Source organism: Bombus impatiens, unplaced genomic scaffold, assembly GCF_000188095.3.
Source record: "Bombus impatiens unplaced genomic scaffold, BIMP_2.2 scf_0377, whole genome shotgun sequence".
Classification (NCBI taxonomy): domain Eukaryota; kingdom Metazoa; phylum Arthropoda; class Insecta; order Hymenoptera; family Apidae; genus Bombus; species Bombus impatiens.
In genome coordinates, this window is record NT_176796.1 from 2,122,543 (window position 1) to 2,145,300 (window position 22,758).

The window sequence follows — 22,758 nt, forward strand, 5'->3', positions numbered from 1 at the left end:
TCGCGACGCTCTCAAAACCGCCGCCAAAAACGTGCTCGCGGAAAATACGAAAACGCTCGTCTCGTCGACTGCGGACGATCGGCCGGTTTCACGCGACCTACGATTGCTCGCGTACGATTTTCCACTCGTGACACGGAGGTATCCGTGTGAATCGTCGTTGCGGGTCGAGAGGTCTGCGATAAAACGCGTGGAAAACGCGAGGCGCGACGACGCTTTCCGGTAACGTGGAAATCGCAGCCGGGTACGCCGGCTTCGTCGCCAGACCGGTTCTCGTCGCGCCGCCTGACACGTGGACTTCTCTGCTGTTGATCGCGTAAAAGTGCGCTACATCGCAAGTCGTGTGGATGTCTCCACCTGTGGATAATCTCGAATGGCTATAACACGGCTGTTCCTCGTTTTACAAGCTTCGATCGATCTTCTTCGGAACGTTGCTACTCTCTGGTGAATGCTGGAAACGTTGTGAAAGAAGGTGGATGATCTCTCGCGTATTCGTCGATCGAAGTGTGCCGGTACTTTGGTCCGACATTCTTTATCCTCGAGTACTTGCTACATATCCGTGAATATCGTCTTGGGTGTCGATTCCTTCTCAAAGTACTTTTTTCTATAAGCAACTTCGTCGAAGCACGTATCAGGGGTGGCCGCGATAACGGTGCAAACCAACAAGTGTCTTAAATCAACAAGTCGAAAGTAGCAAGGTCACGGCGGACAACGGAACCGCGGCTGTGAAGAAAGTTTCTGTTCCGATGTTAATCGGGACCGGTTGATCGTCGGATAAACGAGCACCGTCGGTGATAAGAGAAACTTTTGTAATTGTACGAGATCGGCTCGGACCTCGTATAGGAGAGTAACGAAGCGTTCAATGGAATCGAGGTGCAGTTGCACTCGGGGCCAGAACAATCGACACCGAGAGACACAGAGAGAGAGAGGCGCCGACACGTGCCCACTCGTTTCTAAAACGCCTGCGCTGTTTTCCTTAATAATTGATGCTTAAAGCGACCTGCCACCCGGCTACGATTCCCGTGGAAAGTAAGGGGAATCTACTTCGCCCCTGTGCGATAGAATTAAAGGGGAATTCGGTCCGTTCGATACGAGGATCGAAGATCTTTGACCGCGCCACGTGTTTACGAAGATTTTGGCGAGCGAAACACTCTCGCCGCGTTAAAGATCGTTTCGTCGGTTTTTCAGGGACCACTCGTCGCTCCGACAAACAGTTTTTCGAAAGAAAGCTTCGCGTAGTTTCGCGCTAAAGAGAATGGTCGACGTACTCTAAAGACATATTCGAAGAAGTTACACACGAGTTTTCCACATCGAATATTGATAAGTCGGGTAGCGAGTCGAGTTCGCTGCAAGTCGAGAGGAAAAAAACAAACAAGGACAACCAGAGACAATCACGATTCGCTGCTCGTTCTTCTCCGTTCGTTCGTCGAACGATAAATCGGCCCATACGTATCGGTAATATCGATTTCTGCGCAAGTTTTTATACCGTTCTGATCCATGAGCGGTGTAAATGCCATACAGCCTGACTCTTGGAAGGGGTGAACGCTTCGTGATAAATCTCTGGATGCAGGGTGCGTGAAATTCGCGTCACACCAGGGACCATCATCCTGCAGGCAGAACCACGTTAATTATTCTCGCGGAAGGATGCGCGATTATCGTAGTACACGGAAGCTGGTCTACGCTTCTCAACGAGTTACCTCCGGATCGCGTTATTAATCGTCGTTCTAAAGGATCGAAGCATCGGAACCACATTTTTCTAATTTAGCCCAATCGATACCGACCAATTTTCCGATACTCTCGTTTGCGGGATCATTTTGGACGATACGTTTTACTGGGATACGGAACGGACTCCCATAGAGCTTCCGTATATTTCCAAGGACCGACAAACCAACGTTGGAGTCGACGTTCGAACGTTGAAACAGCTGAGCGTTCGGGCGATTGCAGGTAGCTTGGTCGATATCGTACGCGAAGAAGAGGAAGCGCCCTGAGCTCAATCGTTGGATTCGATCGCGCAGATGTCGTCGATCGTCTGCGAACATTAAGGTCCCCCCAGTTTGGTTGGAGTAGTAACTATTGGCCGTACCCTCGTCCTCGTCGCAGTCATCGAATTCCAATTATGTCGCAGCACCGGAGAGGCTCGATACATGCTGGTAGCCCGGTTCCTGGCCATCCGGCCACGAACGCGTCCATCTCCGCCTCTCACGAGGTACAAACGAGGGGGATACCTTTGCCTGGAATGGTACCATCGCGCTCTATCCACGGCAATCCTATGCACGGGAATCCGATCCACGGGTTCGTCAACCCTCTTGGACCCGCTGGTCTCGTTCATTCTCCGCCTACGCATCAATCGATCCTGTCCGGAATTTCTCATCATTCGTCGGTCGTCCATCAAGGTACCAGCCGGTCACTTGGTCGTGAATCTGCTTTCGCGTACTTGCCACGAAGCAAGATCGCCGGTTAATCGATTAGTAGACCGCGTTCCCATTTTAAGATTCGAGAGGAGAATCGATCGTGTGCCTATCTGGTAGAAAGTGATCTCCTATATTGACTTTTTCGTCCTTTCCTCTTCTTTCTCTCCTTTCTTTTTCTTCGTTCGGACTACAACACTGTTTTCGAACACTGTTTGAGTTGCACTCGGAACGGACCATCGTGTTCCGCGCCGACTTCGTGATACGGATCGGTTCGTTTCGTCGATGGAGTGGTCGTACGAGGGATGCAATCTAATTATCGAGAGTGTAGACGACGGTGGAGCGTCGTATGAGGAATGAATAGAATTGTGGCGCGAGGCAAGTGGCGTCTTTGAGCGAAAACGAGGAGAGAAATTTCTAGCGAATTTTTTCCTTTCTTTTCTTTTTTTCTTTTTCTTTCTTTTTGGTTTTCTCGGACCGTTTCTAAAGAGAAGCTTGCCAACAAAATCTCGCTGCGCTCTTTGCATTCGTATTTTTACGAGAAATTACACCGCATTTCTTTGCGACGCGTTTGCTTACTCGTTCGTTCGAATACGATGAAAAAGTAGTTTGATTTAGTTTTTTTGTTTCGACATGGTGTATTTTATCCTATTGTTGGTATCGGAGCAACGGTAACGATGATTCAACGATCAGAGGATAAAACAGTTCTCGTTGCGCGCGATACCCACGAAATTCGTCATTGGACGCTCATTGATCTCTCCCGGTGTACGTTGCGTTGAGTAATTGAACCGGTTGCATAGATGAAATACGACGCGTTCGACCTGTCCACGATTAAAACCTGGCCAAACGAACCGTGTCCATAGATTCGAAAGATCGTCTTTGGATAAACGGTTGTAACAGGCCTGTATTGCCACAACCGCCATCGAAAACTATTCCGTTTTTACGTTTCGCTTTGTAATTACGCTTTCGTAAAATCACTGGCCGAAAGAAAAAAGCGAAAAGAGAGAAAGAGAAGAGAAAGGGAAACGTTTCGATTTTGATTAAAGTTTCGTCAACGTGAATTCGCAAGAACATTACACATCGACGCTTGATATTTCCACTCGCTATTTTCTGTAGTTAAAGCATATTTACAAAGAACTGGGAAAAAAAGATGAAAAAGAAAAATAAAAAAAATATAGCGGGCACCAACGGGGTCATGCAGGCAATCTCGACTGAAAGGGATCACCTCGAAGCTTACTCAGCGTTACACGCGTTTTGGTCGATTTCAATTATTCTAAAAGTCAGCGCGGACACACGGACAGCGGGAAAATGAAATTGCAACTTTTTTTTTTGTTGATATAAAAACCCAGCTTCACCTTTAGCCTTGTAGCGATGCATCGGTATCGAGCCACATAGCCACGTACGAGATCGAACTAGTTTCGGGTCTCGCGTTCGGTCCTATCCCTTTGTTGTTTCGTATTCTGTTTGTAAATTGGACGAATCATACGATTTCCAATCAATTTACCTTGTTTCAGTTGAAAAATGAAATAGCGAATTGCCCATTGATGTAAAATTCATGGGCAAACGTCAAATTACACAAAGTTTATTTCTATTCTCGAAGCTTCGATAAATCTCGAAACCCGCAAACGCATTTATTTTTTTCGCATATTCTCAAGATTATCGAAACACTTGGCACAGAAGACGTAGAAATATATTAGTCGTGTCGTACGAGACAATTTATTAGCAGCAAAATGAACATTATGTTGGTAAAAAGGTTGTTTGAAATTCGAACGCGTCTATAGGAGATATAAGACAGTTATTGTACGTGATAACAAAGACTTTTACGGTAGATGTTCAAATATTTTCCATCCGCTGCATATACCATTGTACGATCAGAAAAGTCACGACGTACCACAGAAACGTAAAATCTTATCTCTGGCGCATAAAAATACGAGGCATGCAACTGGACCGGAAATCAAACGTGAGCCCAACCGTCCGCTATCTCCGTCGTTCAAAGCCGAGTTATGCGATCGATTCTCCGATGTTCCTTCCTTTTCTCCGGCGGTCTTGCCGTTGCTATCCGCGATCAAATGCTCGCCAGTTCCACGGCCAATCCGTCACGCGAATATTCGATTGAAGGCGTTGAGAAGATACAGCCTCCTGGCTCTCCGTATTCCGCGCACGGTTCTCCGCTGAGAACTCCAATGAGTTCCGGTCACGGAACCCCACAGGAATCGCCCCATGTGGCCAGACATCGCAGGGACTCGGAACACTCGTCTGGCGTTGGATCGAGACGAGGCTCGTCGGATGTCGTCTCGCCTCTGCCGGAGGGTCCCTCAGGATCGCCGGATGGTCGAGCTCGTCGACGATCGGACTACAGTCCCCATCAGGGTAGGTCTCGTCACGCGGCCTGAGCGTGTAACTCGCGATGAAATTAGTCGGTTTACGCGCCATCTTTTTCGTTCCAGCGTTTCCGTTCATCGAATCGAACAGAAAGGTGATATCTGCAATTTCGTTAATTATTTGCGACGTTTAGGATGGATACACGCGATCCAAGTGACCGCCAACCATAGTCTGCTTGTTCAATCGTCTAACTGTATAAATCGTTGCTATTGTTTGGATTGAAGTTTGCCGTGGTTCGATTCGAAGTTACGCAATTGCAGGAATTATTGTTATTTATCTGGATAAGGCGTTCCGATTCGTTCTGTGTAGATAGAAATGTGTGCTTCGAGTCCAGTTTACACAGTTTGAGTAGCGCGTTTTCACATTCGGTTGCTCTTTGGTATTTGTCTTGTGGAATAGGTATAATACGAGTTGCAATACGCTGTATGACTTGCGCTATCCATTTGCGCTTATACGAGAAAATATTTGAACCGTTGTGTGTTTGGTGAGTTTGATTGGCTATTTGCGATTTGCGAGTTGAAATCAAACAGATGAATTTCTGGAACAAAACACCGTTATCATCGGGGAGCGTACTCGAAGAAATAGTTGTAATCCCACGGATGCTGACTTTTTCCCCCGATCCTGCCGCTCATCGTGAGATTTTGCGAATCATTCCGAATGCTGAAAGCGCACCTGTAATTTTACCAGGCAACTTTGTAACGCGAACTCGGCAACGTATCGGCCACGTAGAGTCGAGTAGGTTGTCAAAGGAAGCGTTCGCCAGACTTTGAGCGAATCGCGTGTACAATTTAATAGCTCGGCATCCTGCTCCCTCCCATCCCCCGTGAAATATTCATCGCGTTCCAAGGCTGCCTTTGAATCCTTAAATAAGAGCAAGGAAGCGACTTTCCTATCCCGGATAGCTGAAAATCTTGTCTCTTTTTTCGTTCGGTCGTTGTCGTCGACGTTGTCATCGTCGTATCGACCCTGCGACTTGGAAAACGACGCGTTCGTTCCGAAACGATCACAACGCGGATCCGACGAAATACCGGCGGCGAAATTTTGTGTACGGATGGAGTTGCCGATACGACGAATTTTTACGGGCTTGCAATTTAAAAGAGTTCCATCTACAGCATTTAAAACGATAAAGGTGCATGGACGCTTTAAATTGTTGATGAACGCTAATTTCTGCTTTCATTCCATAATGGAGTGCGAACGCAGGCGAACGTAGAAGCGAGATTAAATGAAAATGTTAGCGAATCAGAGCGCGTGTAACTACGAAATGCACGAGCTCGTCAAATCGAAACTTTCGATCGATTACCGAATAATTAATCGCACATCTGGCCGGGATGTTTTACCTTTAACGCATCTACGAAACTTTTATTGGATCGCCAGAAGAAACTTGTTTCCTGAAACATCAAGAAAAGGGACCGGGTTAATTGGAAAAATGAACGAACCGTGTTTGCTAGTTAGATAGATATTTCTAATTAAACCGGTGATTCGATTTCATCTTAATCCGAGAAACACCGATCGGCTGAAAGTTACCTACCAAAACTTTACAAATATCCAACTCTTTTCTCTAAAGTTACGTTATCAAGAATGAAACTTTTATCACCTCCTCGACGATACAGAGAGGTGGATCTTACATCAGCTCGATATAAATATAAAAACCATTGTCGACTGTAACAAACCTTCCAACAAAGTAACACGAGAAGTATATAAGTACAAAATACGAGCTTCAGCTTGAAAGATCACGCGGTAATGGTTGTGAACGACAACTTGGAGAAAGAGCGAGAGCGAGAGAGAGAGAGAGAGAGAGAAAGGTCAGGATGGACTGGTAGGAAACGAAGAAGCAGTCTATTGAAAGTCGCGTAACAGTAGTCGCGTTCGAGAATACCGTTTATTCCGGTGTCATTCGTGCTATTGTTGGGTAGCGTTCCGCAAAAACTATCTGCACCCACGTTTCAGAGGGTTGAATGAGACGGAGTTGCAGAGCGAAGGGCGGCGGGTGTCCGTGCGTAGAATCGCGCGAGGGCATCGTAACTCCGTGCGGGCCACGGCTGCGTGCGACAACAGCCACCCCCTTGCGTGGCCTTGCCTTCGCGTACGCCGCTCCAGCAGGTTTATCACTGTCAGGCATGGTAACGAGATAGCGAATAGCGTCGCCGAGTACATCGTACCGTCTACCGCGCATTTTTTCCTTCCTCGACCACGTAATCTGGCCGATCATTTGCATCTAGATGACATTTTTTGCATTTTCCAGCCGTCCGTTCGTAGGCGCGCTGTTAACGATACTCGCGCGCGAAACACGACAGTCTTCTCGACGATTCTCAGCAGGTAACACGTCGTCCAGGTGGTCCATTGACACGGGGCTTTCGAAGAAAGGACGAGGAAGGGTGTTGTCTAATCAAGGCAATTCGTGGATGGAAAATTCAACGAACGCCGCTCTTTGCACTGGATGTTAGGTGGCTGCTTTTCTGGTTGCGACGAACGCTCGAGTGTACCTTTCGTGTGCAGCGGTGAAAGGAAGGCGCGAAGGATAGTGCAGCTTAGAGGAAATAGTTGAACGAAGTCTTCTCTTTCGTTTAAAATAGAGAAAAAAAAAGAGAAGCGTAGAAAGAGTAATTGTAAAAGTAAAGTAAAACGATCGGAACTTTGCGAGGAAAATTTAAAAGGCGCCGTCTCTCTAATTTTTGAGCCTCGTTGCAAAGGATCCCTATCATAGAGGTAGGAGAAAAATCGCGCGACCTTCGTTGGCGAGGGCGAAAGGTTGTTCACCGGGCAGAGGTTTCCTTTCAACGGATACACGTGACTGGCTTTGTACGCGCGGACCCATGCCGTTTTCCCGTCACGTTCGGGACGTCTGTCTGAGGGGCCTCGAAGGGGTGAAAAGTTCGGATAAATTACGATGAGAGGAATGAGAGAGTTTCGCCAAGACAGAAGTCATCCGCAATATCGGGGTCATTTGCCCTTATACGCCACGAAAGAAACAGCCATTTTCCCGGTTCGTTGGGGAAGAATGCCAAGGGAGAGTGAAGGGTCGAAGAGAAGGGAACAGTTAGAATAGTAATAAGATGGCGGTAATAAATAATACCTCTAAACTGTTTTGCGCTCGACGCCTTCTTATTAAAGTCTTAACTCATCCGAGGCTTCGACTTTGCGGTTTTTCAATTAACACGGTGGAACTTCATTTGTACGTAACCGCCGTACGTGAACCGCAGCGGTTCAACCTATTCGATACGATGGAGGATCTTCTCCGTCAGTTCTGTCAATTTTTCATTCGTACAGTGGAAATTCACGTCCAGATATAACTGGATTCGGCCGATATTAAAATTCCGTTTCGATAAATGCAGTTCGTTATACTCTATTCTCTTTGAACCGAAATTTTGACGACGAAATGTTCGACTACACAGAGCCAAAGGCCGTCTGCGCTGTTTCTGACTCGTTCAAATCAAATAGAAATACTTTGTTAGTGGCGTAGAATGGAATCGAAAACTTCGATACGAAGGATCCGACTGCTTAGGGAGCCGAAGCTAATTGTCAGAGTCTGAGTATTTCGGGACTCGAAAGTTCTTTGAGTAATTGATTTAGCGAGCCTCCTAAATGAAACTGGTTGTCTGACTGGCTTCTTGATTGAGGTTGCTCATTGTTTTAAACAGAATCATTGGACCGAACGAAATGACTGACAGAATCTGACTGTACCTGCAGTCTCCCGATTGAAACCGATAAACTAACCGACGATCGCCTCGAATAGAATGTCTTGGACTATACGAAATCTTCCGACAAATGACAAATCCTTGTCACCCTGGGCTTTAGGAGTTAGCTTGCTAAAATTGGCGATCTCTCAAGATTTCCAATTGTTTAGTTTCGTTAAAGACAAGTGACCAATCGGCGCTTCCTTCGCACTTTCCTAAAGTGTCGATAGTTCGTGGAACAGTCCTTGTTACTGTTTTACTGTGTCAACGTATTGACGTTTAATTTGATCCTTCGAAAACGTCGGGCATATCGTACGACTATACGAACGAAAGAAGTAACTTTCTAAAGTATAAATAACGTATCAGCGTCCATTGTTTTAAATCATCCGTATAAGCAACAAGCACGAACGGATGCTGTAACTTGTCTGGAATTTCTGGAGAGCATGAATTTGGTTTTGAAACGAACGGATCTAGATCATTATCGATTTGGGCGCGGTCTAACGAGATTTAACGGTGAATAAGTTGATTCGTTGCCCGATAGAGCACCGTACGTAGGGACCATTGGTTCAGAAAATCTGTTTCTCGACGCAGCGGAGCTCCGGTTTTAAAGCCTCGGCTTATTCTGCAACGTGATGATAGGTCCCGAGAAGTGGGCGACAAAGTGCAGGCCAACGACTAAATAGGTTTAAGGTTCTTAGTTTATAAGCTTTAAGCGATATGTCTTTGGATGCTTTTAGATCTTTGGATGCTTTTAGATCTTTGGATGTTTTGGATCTAGCGATATATCTTCGGCTTGTATGCAATTTACGATGATTCTACGATTCTTTTTTAATCTTTTATAATACGAAAAGGACAGACTGAGAAAGTGGCGCAGAAGTTGAAACAGTTGCAGAGAAATTAAATATGAAACGCAAATATCGTCTAACCTTACGTTCGACGCAACACGTCTTAAAAATTTCGAGACAATTACGACGCTTCTTATCCGCTTCGAAAATGACCTGTTCGATCACGGTGAACACATCCAACGGTGATACGGTTTCTGTGTGATTTCCGTGGCTTGGTTACTGTGGGATACTATAGTCGCTTCCCTGGGACGAACGTTTCTGGTTCGACTTTTTCGTTTCTTTTACGGTCGGCCGAGACGGCACGAAACGAACGATGCGCGACACCGGTGTCAGAGCAGCGAAATTGGCTGGACGGTTCGGCAAGAAAACGAGCACCGGCTCCGAGAGAAATAGAAAGAGAGGAGACGCGTGCATTTTACGATCGCGTGCACAGGCCGGAGATAATTTTCGCGTGTGGAGCGGCGGTTCCGCGGCGGCCACTTCGATATCCGTTACGGCTCACCGATTGCATAGTTTGTCTTCCTTATTTTCTCTATTTTTAGTTTGGAAATTTCGTGGCAACAAGGGACCATTCTCTTCCGATTCATTCTGATCGATCGGAGTACGGAGGAGAGAGGTGGAATTTTTGAACGCGCGTGTGTCTATATTTCTGATGGAATAACTTGCGATGTCCGTAGAGAGCCGCGGCCATTGCGACGAGAAAAAATATCGCTTTTATCAGAAAGATACTGAATATTCCGTACGGACTTTAAAAGATGTTAGCTGCAATTTACATTTTGTCAATCGTAATTTCTGAAATTTCCAAGTTGACAAAAGGGTTCCTTGCGTTTAAAGAAAATATGAAAGAATCGTCGATATTTCTTTTACGATAAAGTTTCTCTTAGAACATTACGAGCCTTTCTCTTTGCTAAAACGAGAGCGAGAGATTGACATAAAAATCGACGTAAGAAATATACCGATAGGTACATCTTCGTTCATCGTACGCTAATGAATCGTTACTCTTTGATACAACTACCTCGTTTAATATCCTTTGTTTCATCGTTCCATGAGCGAGCAGCTTCGTAAGTCTCGATGCTTTTTACGAACAAATTGTACGCCTGGCATCTCGAAATTCGATTTACCTCGTGTACTCGATGCGCGTGAACTATAACGATACAGATTTAAGACACGTCTCTGTTCGTTTCCTTCCTTCGCATTTTCCAGAGTCTACGTTCGTATGAAATGACAGATACGTGATAGATATGTCAACTAAATGAGACGATAAGTACCGGACTAAAGACCAGACGAAATTCGATCGTCGTTTTAATTGGCTTTCCTCGATGCTCGGCATCGAGGTGCGTTCTTCCACGGTCCTGTTTTAATCAGAAATGGACACTTTCTATGCAAATCGATGCGAGGCTAAGGAGCTTCTCCGCCCGTAGTCCTCGTGCGCTCAGCCTCTTGTTCGACACGGGCATCTTAATGCGTCCGTCCGTCTCGCGACGAGCAGCGCAAATATTTCGATGCCGCGTAGTCTCAGGGTAACGAGGTGCAACGACGATTTAGCATTTCGGGTCAAGCACTATGCAAATTGCGCGTAAATAACATCAACTGTATTTTCGAATCTTCGTTTTCTGCCTAAATCGAAACGTATTGTAATATGCAAATACGATGCTTTGCATACGACGTTTAAAAATAAAATTGCGCACGTCCGTGATCAACATGACCAGATCCTTCCAAATTTTCTTCTCAATTCTTCTACGATTCATTCCATTGCTTTCTTAATATCGATAATTCTGGTTGAAGCATTTGATCGATTTTCAAAAAATTACGTATCTGCGTGAATTCTTACTTTACGTTACTTTCTTACTCACGTTATTTTGTACAATTTTTAACGGACTTGTCACTGTGATTTTGTAAATCCCTCGTAACCGATACATCGGATCTTATAAACGAGGTTTAGTCGAACCATTCTTCCGTTCCCAACGAGGAGATTATTTATCTTTAGCCCCTGTCTTCTGAATATTGGTACAAGATAAGGAAAGAGTTGATTCATCCTTTGCCGATCTCACAAACTAATCGCATTAAAGCCAACTGAAAGTTCCCAGGGTTCCTTCTCTTTGCCACGTTGCCGTGAATCGTCTGCGATTTTCGCGAAATCCGTTGACACACAGTGTTTCCATGAATTTACGCGCGCACAGCTCGAATTCATACGTTCGTTCTAGGCGCTACATCGTGTTTAAACTCGCGTGAATTTGTTTGAAATTTCACGGAATTTGCGTTACGGATCGTATCACAGATGATTCTTTATTCGTTTTAACCTTTTACGCTGACATCGTCGCATCGATCCCATTCCAGGATTCGGTAAAATCGCATCCGAAACGATCTGTAAACGAATATCGAAATTACAAGCGTCGAAAAGGACACGAAATTCGCCTTCATTTTTCTTGGTTACCGTGCATTTCAATCCACGCCCCGAAATCGATCGCAATTTGCAAACAATTTGCACGAATCGCCGGGTAATTTCGGCCAGCTCCACGGCAAAGTGGTTAGATCGATCAATCATACAACGTGGGAAGGGAAAAAGGAACCAGCTGCCAATTTTCCACGTAAAAGAGACGGCGCTCGCTGTTCGCGAAATAAAGTCCGCACACGAGTACTCGAATCGTTTCGATTAATAACAATTAAAACAGCTACACGCCACACGGAACTTTACCCGCTCTCTTTATTTTCTAATTAATTTTTCAAATTTATTTATAGATAAATATCGATTACTTCTCCACTTTCTTTCGTTTAAGCGAAACGATGTTTTTTATAGACGTTTCATTCGTTTCACGCGGATACGAATCTTTGCGTTATAATTCAGTTCCAAAAATCGATAGTTAAACTTCGTTATACGCGGCTTATCGTGTGCAAAGCCGAGGATTACAGCGGTGTAAATCGGATTCCTATTTTACGTGAAATAGCGCGTTTTGCGTTTATTATTGTAAAAATTTCATCACATTTCTCCAAGTTGCGAGAACTTATCGCGACAGAGGATATCGATATTACGACGTAATTAATTACGAAACTTTTACGACGTTTGATAGAAAGATTCTCTGAAGAATTGAGATACAAATTTTCAAACTCTCGACTTACGGTGCTATGATATTCAGCTCGCTATACGAAGATATAAGAAAATAATCCGAACGTGAAATCTCTTAACTCTTTTCTCAGTAGAATTAATCAAGAACACTTCGTTCGCCATCAAACTTTTCAAGATAAAAATTCCTCGATTGCCCAACTTTACCGAACGTCGTTATCATATGAACTAACGTCGTACAATTACACGTGAGTTTAAAATTTAACTTTACATTATCTTCGCTGAAACAGTAACCTCGCGTCTACGTGTAAAGTTTTAATTTCTTCGCAAGCATTGTTCGAGCCGCGTCTCCGTCTTTTATCGTCGTGGATCTCGCATTTTATTCGCTCGACGAGTTCTCTCCGGCTTGCGTTCAGCGATCCTTGCGGACCTCGCATCCTTGTAACGCGGTGACTATAATAAGGTTCGCGTAATGAGTTTCGTCGCGCGCGCGCTTCGTGTTTGCTTAATGAAATTCCGCTGCGAACACCGCCGGAAGTTCGACGCGTTTCAAACCACGGACAACGACGTGACGCGTAACTCGAGCACCGATCGAACTTGTTTACACGCTGTTTACACGATCGTTTAGCCTTTCAATTGTTCCTTCTCGCACGGTTTCCAAATTGGCGGTGTTCTACCTGTTCGGTCTTTGAATCGCTCTATTATCCACGCGGTTTGACCAAAATAATGGATTATTATATCGGTTTACACACGCTGAATTTCCTCGTTGTTTCGATATATCGCGATATAATTTCGTTGTTTCGTCCGGACCATGGTAATTCTTTTCTTCGACCTTTTTATATTTAATAATTTAGTCGTATGGATTCTAAAAGAAGAAATTATCGTTTGTCCACAAAGAGTTAAGATAAATGATACTTCGTGTTGATATATTACCTGGATTCTCGCGTAGAAACATCGAACCAATATTATTAGCGAAACCTTACAAGTTACAAATCGTCAGTGTTAAAAAATTGTCTGGAGCAAGTATTTTATAAATGATCGTTTGTCGTAGCCGAAAATTTAGTTCGATTCGATATTTCTTATTTATTTGAATAGTTCTAAACACTCTGCTTTCTCTAAATTGCTTTTCCTTCTATTACAGTTTAATTCGGCATTTTACAGAAACCGAACAATCGTGTTACAATCGTTCGTTCCTGTGTTCTTCGCGCACCATTGTTTCGACTAAAATTGGCCATGGCTCTCGCGACAAATAGTTCGAGAGCTCATTACCTTTATCCAGATCCCTTTTTCCACGGACCAGATGAGAATTACGTTCGCTTGTAAATCCCGGTTAAGCTCCGCAAAGGAAAATCGGACGGGCTAAGCGGCGTCCCCGTTTAAACCGTGTCATTGTTGAAACGTTGAAATCGTCGGTTAACGGATGGACACGAGGGCTCTCGCATTCGGTGACGGTCAACGAGAGTCGCGGATCTTGCCTGTATCATCTAGCTGCAATGGAGATTCCGTTAATGAGATTCGAATTCCATTTTCGACGCGAAACGTGCCTCCCTCCCGTTCTCTTTGTCTTTGACGGCGAGCGCGCTCTCCACGTTCCAAAGTTATCGCGGCAACATCCATTTTTCTCGCCTTCTACCGTCATACATTACCGCCGAACTTCCGACTCTCGAAACTTTCGAACAACTTTCGTTCGAGCGTTCTCCGTGTTTTATCATTCGTTCCCGCCTCTTGCCGCCGCCTCAATTACTTCTCGTACCATTGCCGAGCGTAATCTCCGCCGATTTATCGCACGTACCCGCGATACATTGTAATATTCACGGCCGGCAGCTTCTGCTGGCTATAAAACTCGTAGGAAAAATTGTCGAATCATGGATCTTCGAGAGTTAATTTGTAGGATTTTGAAAAGCCACGTCCCTTTAGGGGCAAACTACACTTTTTCTCTTTCCAAGTCCTCTTTCTGCTTCGTTGCGAAACTTTGTAATTCTTTTACGTTTTATATACCTTTACTTCTGAAGTAAAACATTTACGTGTGAAATTGTCGATGTTGTTTCGTTGCTTGGCTTTCGAATAAATTTTACGCCCCAGGGGTATTTGCACAGGATTCACGGAGTCGAGTAAGTGGAGCGTACTTAAACGAGTAAATAAGGATACATATTCGCAACAATAAATATACCGTTTATAGCTAATTTTACCAACTATAACGACCCAGATACGATTCTCCGAAGGTTTCAAGCGCACAATAAACGTGCTTGTTTCGTGCGACCAAAGTACTTTCGTATGCACGCTACGAATTGCTTTTTATTCGCTACCAATAGCTAACGTAAGTATTTATCTGATCTTCGATCGCGTATCATTCGCAACTTTATTGCTCAGGTAATTCGTCCTGACGCATATACATAATCGCGCGCATACACAAGAGTGTATAGTCGTTGCATACGTAGAATAGTTTTTAATATACAGGAAAACTCTAGTTGAACGAAGGTGCTTCCGTTTTTTAGTCGAATATTATAGCGGAACAGGCAAAACACGAGTTAAAATTAAAAAGAATTGGATACTCCCTAGTCAGTTGCCATGTACGAAACGTATCCACGAACTTCATCGCTTAAACACATCCCGCATTTAAGCCGGTGCCCGGATGTGCGCGCTTGGCGTTAAATTTTCATGCAGAGAGGAGCGCAAATGGCCTGGCGAACGAGCGTCCCAAACTCTGAGGTGCTTTGCGGCAAGAGATACACACATTGGGGCCGTTAGCGTCTTTATTACCCGCTTTCTGAGCGCAGATACGAAAGAAAGGACGGCGTTACGAACAACGGGAGGGTAAGCGATTGTGGCATTGTGACGTTCGTACGTTTTGCAATGGCCAAACTGTGTTAGGTACGTTTTCAGTTACGAATGACCACTGCTGAACGAATTACCTCGAACGTATTGTTCTTTTATGCGCGTTTAGGACATCCGTCTGTTTCGAGTTTTCCTCTCTTTTCTTCTTTTTTCGCTTCGCCGTTTTCCATTCGACGATTTTCTGCGATTCGAGATTAGATCGGGAACCGACGAGAGAAAAACTCGTCTGTCAGCTAGTAATGGAAGAGAAAAATCTCGCGATACAGCCGCCGTGGCGTTCGAATCGTCGAGTTTATCGGAAATTCCATTTCGCCACGTGTAAAGTTTCATTTCGTGGCTCGGTGCGGTTTGTTCGTCTCTTCGCGTGGCTCGTTCGATTCTGTTACACCGTCGCGATGGTACCAGACATTTAAAGTTGGCGGAATATCATCGAGTTTATTCGGTTAGGAAAGTCGTTCGTTAAAGAAACATTTCTCTTCCAACTCGATCGAATTTTTTCTCTCTTCGAATTAACGCGTAAATTGAATAATTTCATCTATCAACCAGTTAAAGCAGCAGGTACGAATGAAAAGTAAAGAAGAATCTAGTCATTGCGACACGTATTTTACGAATCCTGCTTGACGATTCAAGCAATCCTTCGAGGCGTGCATCCTTCCTCCAGGTCCGACCGTTCTTGCGAGTTTAATTGAAGTTCTTTCCGCGAGGCAGCGCGAACAAAGTTTTCCGCCGAGCGTTAGAATTTTAACAAGTGAACTTCTTCAATTTCTCGATCCTCAGCGGCACGGAGGGGCACTCGAACACTCGGTTGGCTCGTAGCCGCTGTTTACCGACACTCAAACCCAACGAGATACTTGGGTGCACGTAGCAGAATGGAGAAATGACGTCGCGGAACGAAAAACCCGAGACGCGTCCTCTACACCGTGCTTCTTTCCTAGCCCGCGTCCTCTCTGATTCGCGTGGATGACTCTCCTTATTTGCTCGGACATCCGGATACCGAGCAGCTTTAAATCCGAGTCCGAGGGAACAACAGAGCGTGCAACTTTCGACTAACTTCATCCATGACCACGTTCCAACATAATCCACTTGGCAAGGGTCCCTGGAAATCTTTCGAAGAGACTGCTTAACGAAGTTGGGTTCGAGTTTGAACTTAGCTCGAGCAGCATAGCTTTCGATTGATCGGCTGTTCTATCATCGGACCCTTTGCCGTTGCCGTTTCTATGCCGTGCGTTGGACTAAGAGCAAGTCGAGTATCTCGTTTCCTTCACGATCGACCATGTTAACTATTGTTATTCGTTGAACGACGTTATCCTGCTCCTTTGCGATTGTCGGGGAAAAATAATTTAATACGGTAGCGGAATCGGAATATCTGAAATTGTTTCGATTCCGAAATGTCGAAATTCTGCATTCGCCATTAATCCTACGCTCGTAAAATTACGTATACACATTTGTTATTTCCGATAGCTTGCAAAATTTGGAAATTAAATTCGACGCATCGCTATTTATCATCCAGCCGCTACTCTACAAGTTCATTGCTCTAAAACTCGAGAATGGTCGTCGATATGCTCTACCAAAAATTATTCTTTTCTCCCGGAAATATTAGTGAAAACGTTATCCATCCTTTTGGGCATTGTCTAAGTGTTCACATAATGGTAACGTTTCTCATCTGGCAGCAAGAGCCTAATAAGGCTTGGAATATATTTTATCGGGGCAGTTAAACTATCCCGGATAATTGTGACCACATTTGGCCAGTGTTGGCCGTCGGCGATGGTCCGGGATCGTAAGCGCGTGGTCAGGCAAGAGCGGACAATTTCGTTGGCGAACTCGGCTTATCCACCTTTTACCCAGCGGTATTACAATTTTACAATTAAATTCCGCGCGTATGCAGGTTGTTTGATAAACGGTTCATCGGGCAGCGAGCCGACGAACTCTCTTCGTTTCTGTGGACGAGATAACGCGCTCAGACGGGATTTTGCTCGACTTCAATTTTCATTTCGCCAAAGTAACCGACGATTCCCTCTTCGTTCCTTCCCATCTAGTTTCCCGTCTTTCCTCTTCGTTCCACTCTTCTCCGCTTTATCCAACCGTTTACCGTGTTCCTCTCTCTTCGTCTGGTCTTTGTATTTCATCGATTTCAATCGGAATGCTTCTTCGCTCGCTTTACCGGGGTGCTAGTCCGCCAATTTGAATATATTAGGCGATTCATCTGAATTTAATAGAGGTGCATTAGACACCTAGGTAATAAAAGGCACGCGAGCGAGAGTCTCACGAGTGCCGGCTACACGACCAGCTTCTTACGAGTCGTATCGACCCATATCTTCTGGGTCGTCAACATGGTTTTCCTATATCCATGATTATATCCCGATATTCGTATATCTTCGCGCTAAACCTCCGTTATTTGCCAAACGAAGCATTTGCCACGAATCAGACGAGTATTTGAATCGTATTTATTAAAAGAGAAAAAACGGTTATACGTTTGCTGTGAAAAATATTTGTACATATCCTTATATTCCAATGAAGTGGATTTTATATGTTTGCAGATTTTATTTCCGTACTATAGAATTTTTGTAATCGCAGTGAAAGTGCCGGCAAATCGTACGAAATTCGATATACTTCATCCTAGCAAATACAGTACAATAGCGTAGAAAACATTTTCTGTAATCGCTGTATGGCTATGAATTTACAGTTTATTTGGAAAAGTAGTTTGATTTTCATCGATTCCGAGTTAATTTTTGTCGGTTATCTACTAGATAAAATATCTACTAGAAAACGAAGCTGTCTCCTTATCGCAGCAACTCTTTCGAATATTATTGTAGATTTTGGCCAGTGATTTATTGGAATGTAGGAAAGTTTGTTGGAATTTCGTATGGAATTTTCGATGGGATACACGAGCAGAATTCGATCGCGTAAACGCATTACCATCGTCGTAGTTTATACATACAGAGTTCGCACGTACATTGGTTCGTTGACTACTCTGTTAGCCTGCCGGGAATATCAGGATCGTCAGTTATGGTCACGCACGGCTCCAGAGAATATGAGGTGGTCGACGATTCGATTGACACACGCCGCTGCGCTCGTTGTACATGGATTAAACGCGGTTGATAATGTATACCTGTAATTTAGGTTCGTACGGTGGTTGCGCGAACGTCTTTATTACGGTTTCTATGCAACGTGATAATTTATTATGTGTACGCACCTAGAATTACCATACGCGATAACTTTCAGTTGGTTTAATCACAGACCAGTCGAAAGATAAACCTAATTTGCGATGGAATTTTGTATCGTATATATAAAACGTATCGAGGCTCCGGTAATTTTATTATCCTAGTGTCTCTTCTAACGTTATCGATTCAACCTAGGATGATATTATAGCCTGTATAGTTATAGTAGATTGGCGAAATTAATTAATCGAAATAGTTGTGCGTGAATTTAATGAAATTCGCGAGCAGTTTAAATAATAATGCCATATCGTATTATAATTTAATGTGTTTATCGAACATAATAGAGCAAAATGGGTAATAAATTATGGAAAGTTCGCCAGGCTACATGCTTTACTTATAGTCGTTTAAAGCTACTTAAAAGCAACGTGAAACACCAGCCCACCTTATTATTATTTTTATTTATTAAAATACTGGTTATTTAGTATTAAAGTTAACACTGATACACACACACAGAATTTCTAACATATCATTTTATATAAACGCATTCATTACCGATAATAATTCGTAATTATTTGAATTGTCATAAAATTATAAAATACATTTACGCGATGGTTAGAAAAACGAACAATCTGTGCGTTAACGATGCTGAAATTTCAAAGTCGCATTCGTGATGAGGATGACTGGGAGTTCAGCGACGCGATAGGTTCGTTCCTAGGTTGAAGAGTGTACGTGCCATCTTTAATGTCCCATCGAACACTTGTCACGCTTGTGACACGAGTTGAAAAGGGTAGGGCACGCGGGGTCTGAGTCGTAGGGGTCGATGAGAGCGAATTGCTCTTGTAATAAGTCATCGAGCGCAGCCACTAGAAGACAACCTCCTCGTCTTTTGCACGGTGTCCCTTCAGAGACTCCGCGAGTAGGAGGGATGATAGATCAAGCCACTTTACTTCCGGTCCCGGGATCCAAGGCTCACGTAGTCATCCAGTCGGTGCTCTTTCCTCTTCACTTAGAAACATTAGTCTAGCATGCGTGGTTTGTCGGATTATATCAGTCTGCGAGACCAGCATATGCTTCCGGTTACGTGCGAATGCACTCTGATCGTAATTCTTCGTTCTCTGTCCGCCAGAAAATTAGCCACGATGATGTATCGATGCGAACGAAGTACCGTGATCGATCGGGTTTTTGTTCGGTTCTATAGGGTGGTTTAAGATTATGGAACGTTAAAAGTATGAATATACGAATATCAAAAAATAAAATTTAATGGTATGTCGAATTCTGCGATGCTAAACCTACAGGAGCCTGCGAATGATTCTTTTAATTGGGAAATATAACGAAGGATAGATAATGCGACAGGGAATATAATTGAATTACGACGAAGATATAACAATCCTTTTAATACAATTAGCATGTAATAATTTTTGTAATTAGAAACGATTGAAATTTTATTTGAAAATATTTGTAAATATCGTTTGGCACGTATTCGTCGGATTAATCGCAATTTCTACGATATTAATGGTTCTGTTTGCAATGGAAATATCCCACGAAATATTTCATACGCATAGCTAAAAGTTTCTGCGAAATTGTTTTCATTTCAATATGTATTTTTTAGTTTCCAACGATATATAGATCTCTATATCATTCTAAATTGTGCTACTGTCTGGAAACAGCGGCTCGGTTGTAACAGCGTGGATCCGCTAAACTACGAATTGCCTCGAGTGCTTACGCGTTTGTCTCTCCTCGTGCATCGTAACAGGCAACTGGATTTGCTGTTTTCGAATATTATTACGCGTGCTCTAGATTACGATGTCTTTCATTCTGTGCCGTACAATGCGGCCTTTTTCAACATATTCGTTAAAATTCTGTTTAAAAACCAACGATACGGTTCTTTTACCAATTACTCGCAATAATCGCAGCAGCGGTGGTAATAAAAATATTACGGAAAAACATGAGAGAATATTAACAGAGACCGTATACCACGAGACAGATTCGTTCCAGTCGTCTTTCGTAAGCATGCTAGCTTAACCACTTTAATCCTACAATATTTAGAGAGTGTGACGCTCTCAATCACGTTGTTTTCGTTTTAGCCTCGGTCCTGTTTGCCGGCACCCTGTCGCGAAACATCCTGTACATGCGTTGCATCATCAAAGGTACACTATAGAACCCCATTCTGCAAAGCTGTCCACGCGTGGTAATTCTGTTGTTACGGATGTTGAAACGCTGCCAATGCTTTGCACCCCGCTTTTCCAGCTGCGCGTTCTTTCCCGCTAAGCTGCACCAGCTTGGACAGTTTCCAGCTGATTCCTCGTGTCTGGCGCGAATTTCAACGTGGATTTTAGCCTGGTTGAGAAGTGCTTCTTGATGCTCAACGAGCACGTGCCAGCGGCCGACTTCCTCGCGTTCGATTAACGAGCCTCTACACGATCGGTCGCTCTCGAATTCGAGCGTGCATCGTGTTTAACGTCCTCGTGTCGGAACGTTTAACCCTCTCGAGAACGATCAACGATCGATTATACGATTCCGTGATTCTTACGTTTATTTAAAATCTCCTTTGTTTCGTTCGACGAGCATTGAAATTGTCGTGGTAGCAGCGAATCGAAAGGATCGATTAATTGGAACGATTGTTCGAAAGCTTGGATAGGTTTATTTATTCATGCAGCCCTTGTTACGAACGTCATCGAACAGAATATAAGTTTAATTCCGTGTTCGACCTGGCTTTTTCGAATTGTTCTTGCAAAAGGATACTGATTGGTTATGATAACCGAGGCAACGAGCCCCGGAGCTCCGCGTACTTTATCTTCGCTCTATTATTGGACTTTTGATTTACGTAAAAGGAGGAACCGTATGAAATGAATCTCGAACGAGACACAGATTGAATTTATTCCGTTTGTTGGCAGCTTGTCTTCATAATCTATGTATGTTGTTTTAACAAGTTAATCCGTCGGCGCCCTTTTCGTTTCACGATGAATCGAATCGATCGTATCTTACAGGGCGAGTATTTCACTCTGCTGCGCTAATACTAAACACATAAATCATCAACTGTCGCGAAAAGCATTCGCTATCTGTGTCAGCCATCTACATCAAAGACAGCCCCGCGTTTCAGCTCAATCTCCGGCGATCCCCGTCCCTCCACAATTATTCTCTCCTCTATTTCGCTATAACTTTCCATTAGGTCACTGCTATATAACGAAACCAATTTTTCTACGTATATCCAACGTCCTACTAATTTTGTTTTTATCTTAAGATTAAATTTATAGACATCGATAGAGTATAAACTTGCGACAAAAGAGTTTCTTAAGGTAACGAAATTTCGAGTTGCTTCCCTTAAAATTCTTGCCTTTTACGAAGCTCACGAGCTTTTCAACGACAGTGTGTATCACGCTTGACCGCTTTGATACAGCGACACACGAGAAGGTAGATAGAAATTGTCGAAGAAACAGGAACAGACGCGAAGTTAGTGGCACACAGATCGTATGAAAACGGCACGTCCGTCCGATTATTGTTGCAGTTACGAAGCTGAGGGAGCACTGGGACGAAATGAACTCGAAAATGATGCAGAGGAAGTCGGAGTTGGACGCGATGCTCGGGGACAGTCAGCGATACGAGGCCAAAAGGAACGAGGTGGAGGTCTGGTTGGCGCGAATGGAAACTCGGCTGGAGAAAATGCGGGCCGTCGGGCACACTGCCGATGTTCTCGAGGCACAGCTCCGGGAACAAAAGGTACGCTGGCATTTTTCTCCCTTTCTTAACCGAGCTGCATTAACCCGTGCGCGGACAACCGACCTCTCGGGGTCGTCCTCTTTATCTCCTCTTTATCTCTCTCGTGTCAATGGCTGTGCAACAGACAGAAGGCAACCGGTTCTCCCGTTTGATCGCAGCAATTTGCGTTGATTGCGATTAGGAGACTGAACGAACGATCATCTGGGAATTCCGTGTTATTGGCAGCGGTAAATGGGCTCGGTGCGTGGTTTAAATCGCCGAGTGTTGATTGATAATTATGACGATCGATTTTAGTCGCGTTCTAATTTTGCATAATTATATCGAATAACCTAGAATTCAAAGATAATTCCTCCCATTGTGAAAATCGCTCCTCCGCAGTATATATTAGGTGTATTATAGTTTGTATTGGTAAAAGACATCTCTCGGGTGCAGCATCTAATCGCGTTAAGTGTCCACGGGTCGATATTTTATCTCACCAGTTATCAAGGAAGGTATAGTTGTAATTGTTTCATTACGTAACTACGTATCTTTCGTTTAAATTAAATACAAGCGATATCATGTTTGTTAACGACAGTAGCTCGTGTCACGAAGTCAGTTAAAAAAAGATTAAACTGTAGATATGGAGGAAGGAAAGTCGCAGATAGTTAGAACGTGACGCTAACTATTCCTCTAACGTAACGA

General features: G+C 43.9%; 1 protein-coding gene across 9 annotated transcripts in view; it reads left to right on the top strand.

Annotated features, from left to right (window-relative positions):
- Positions 1 to 22,758, top strand: part of LOC100747894 (dystrophin, isoforms A/C/F/G/H) — a 445,522-nt gene that overhangs the window by 116,775 nt on the left and 305,989 nt on the right. For all 9 annotated transcript variants that reach the window (XM_033320912.1, XM_033320911.1, XM_012386070.3 and 6 more), the window contains one exon: positions 21,866 to 22,077. In XM_033320912.1, coding sequence (XP_033176803.1) covers positions 21,866 to 22,077 — 212 coding nt within the window. The remainder of the gene's footprint in view (positions 1 to 21,865; positions 22,078 to 22,758) is intronic.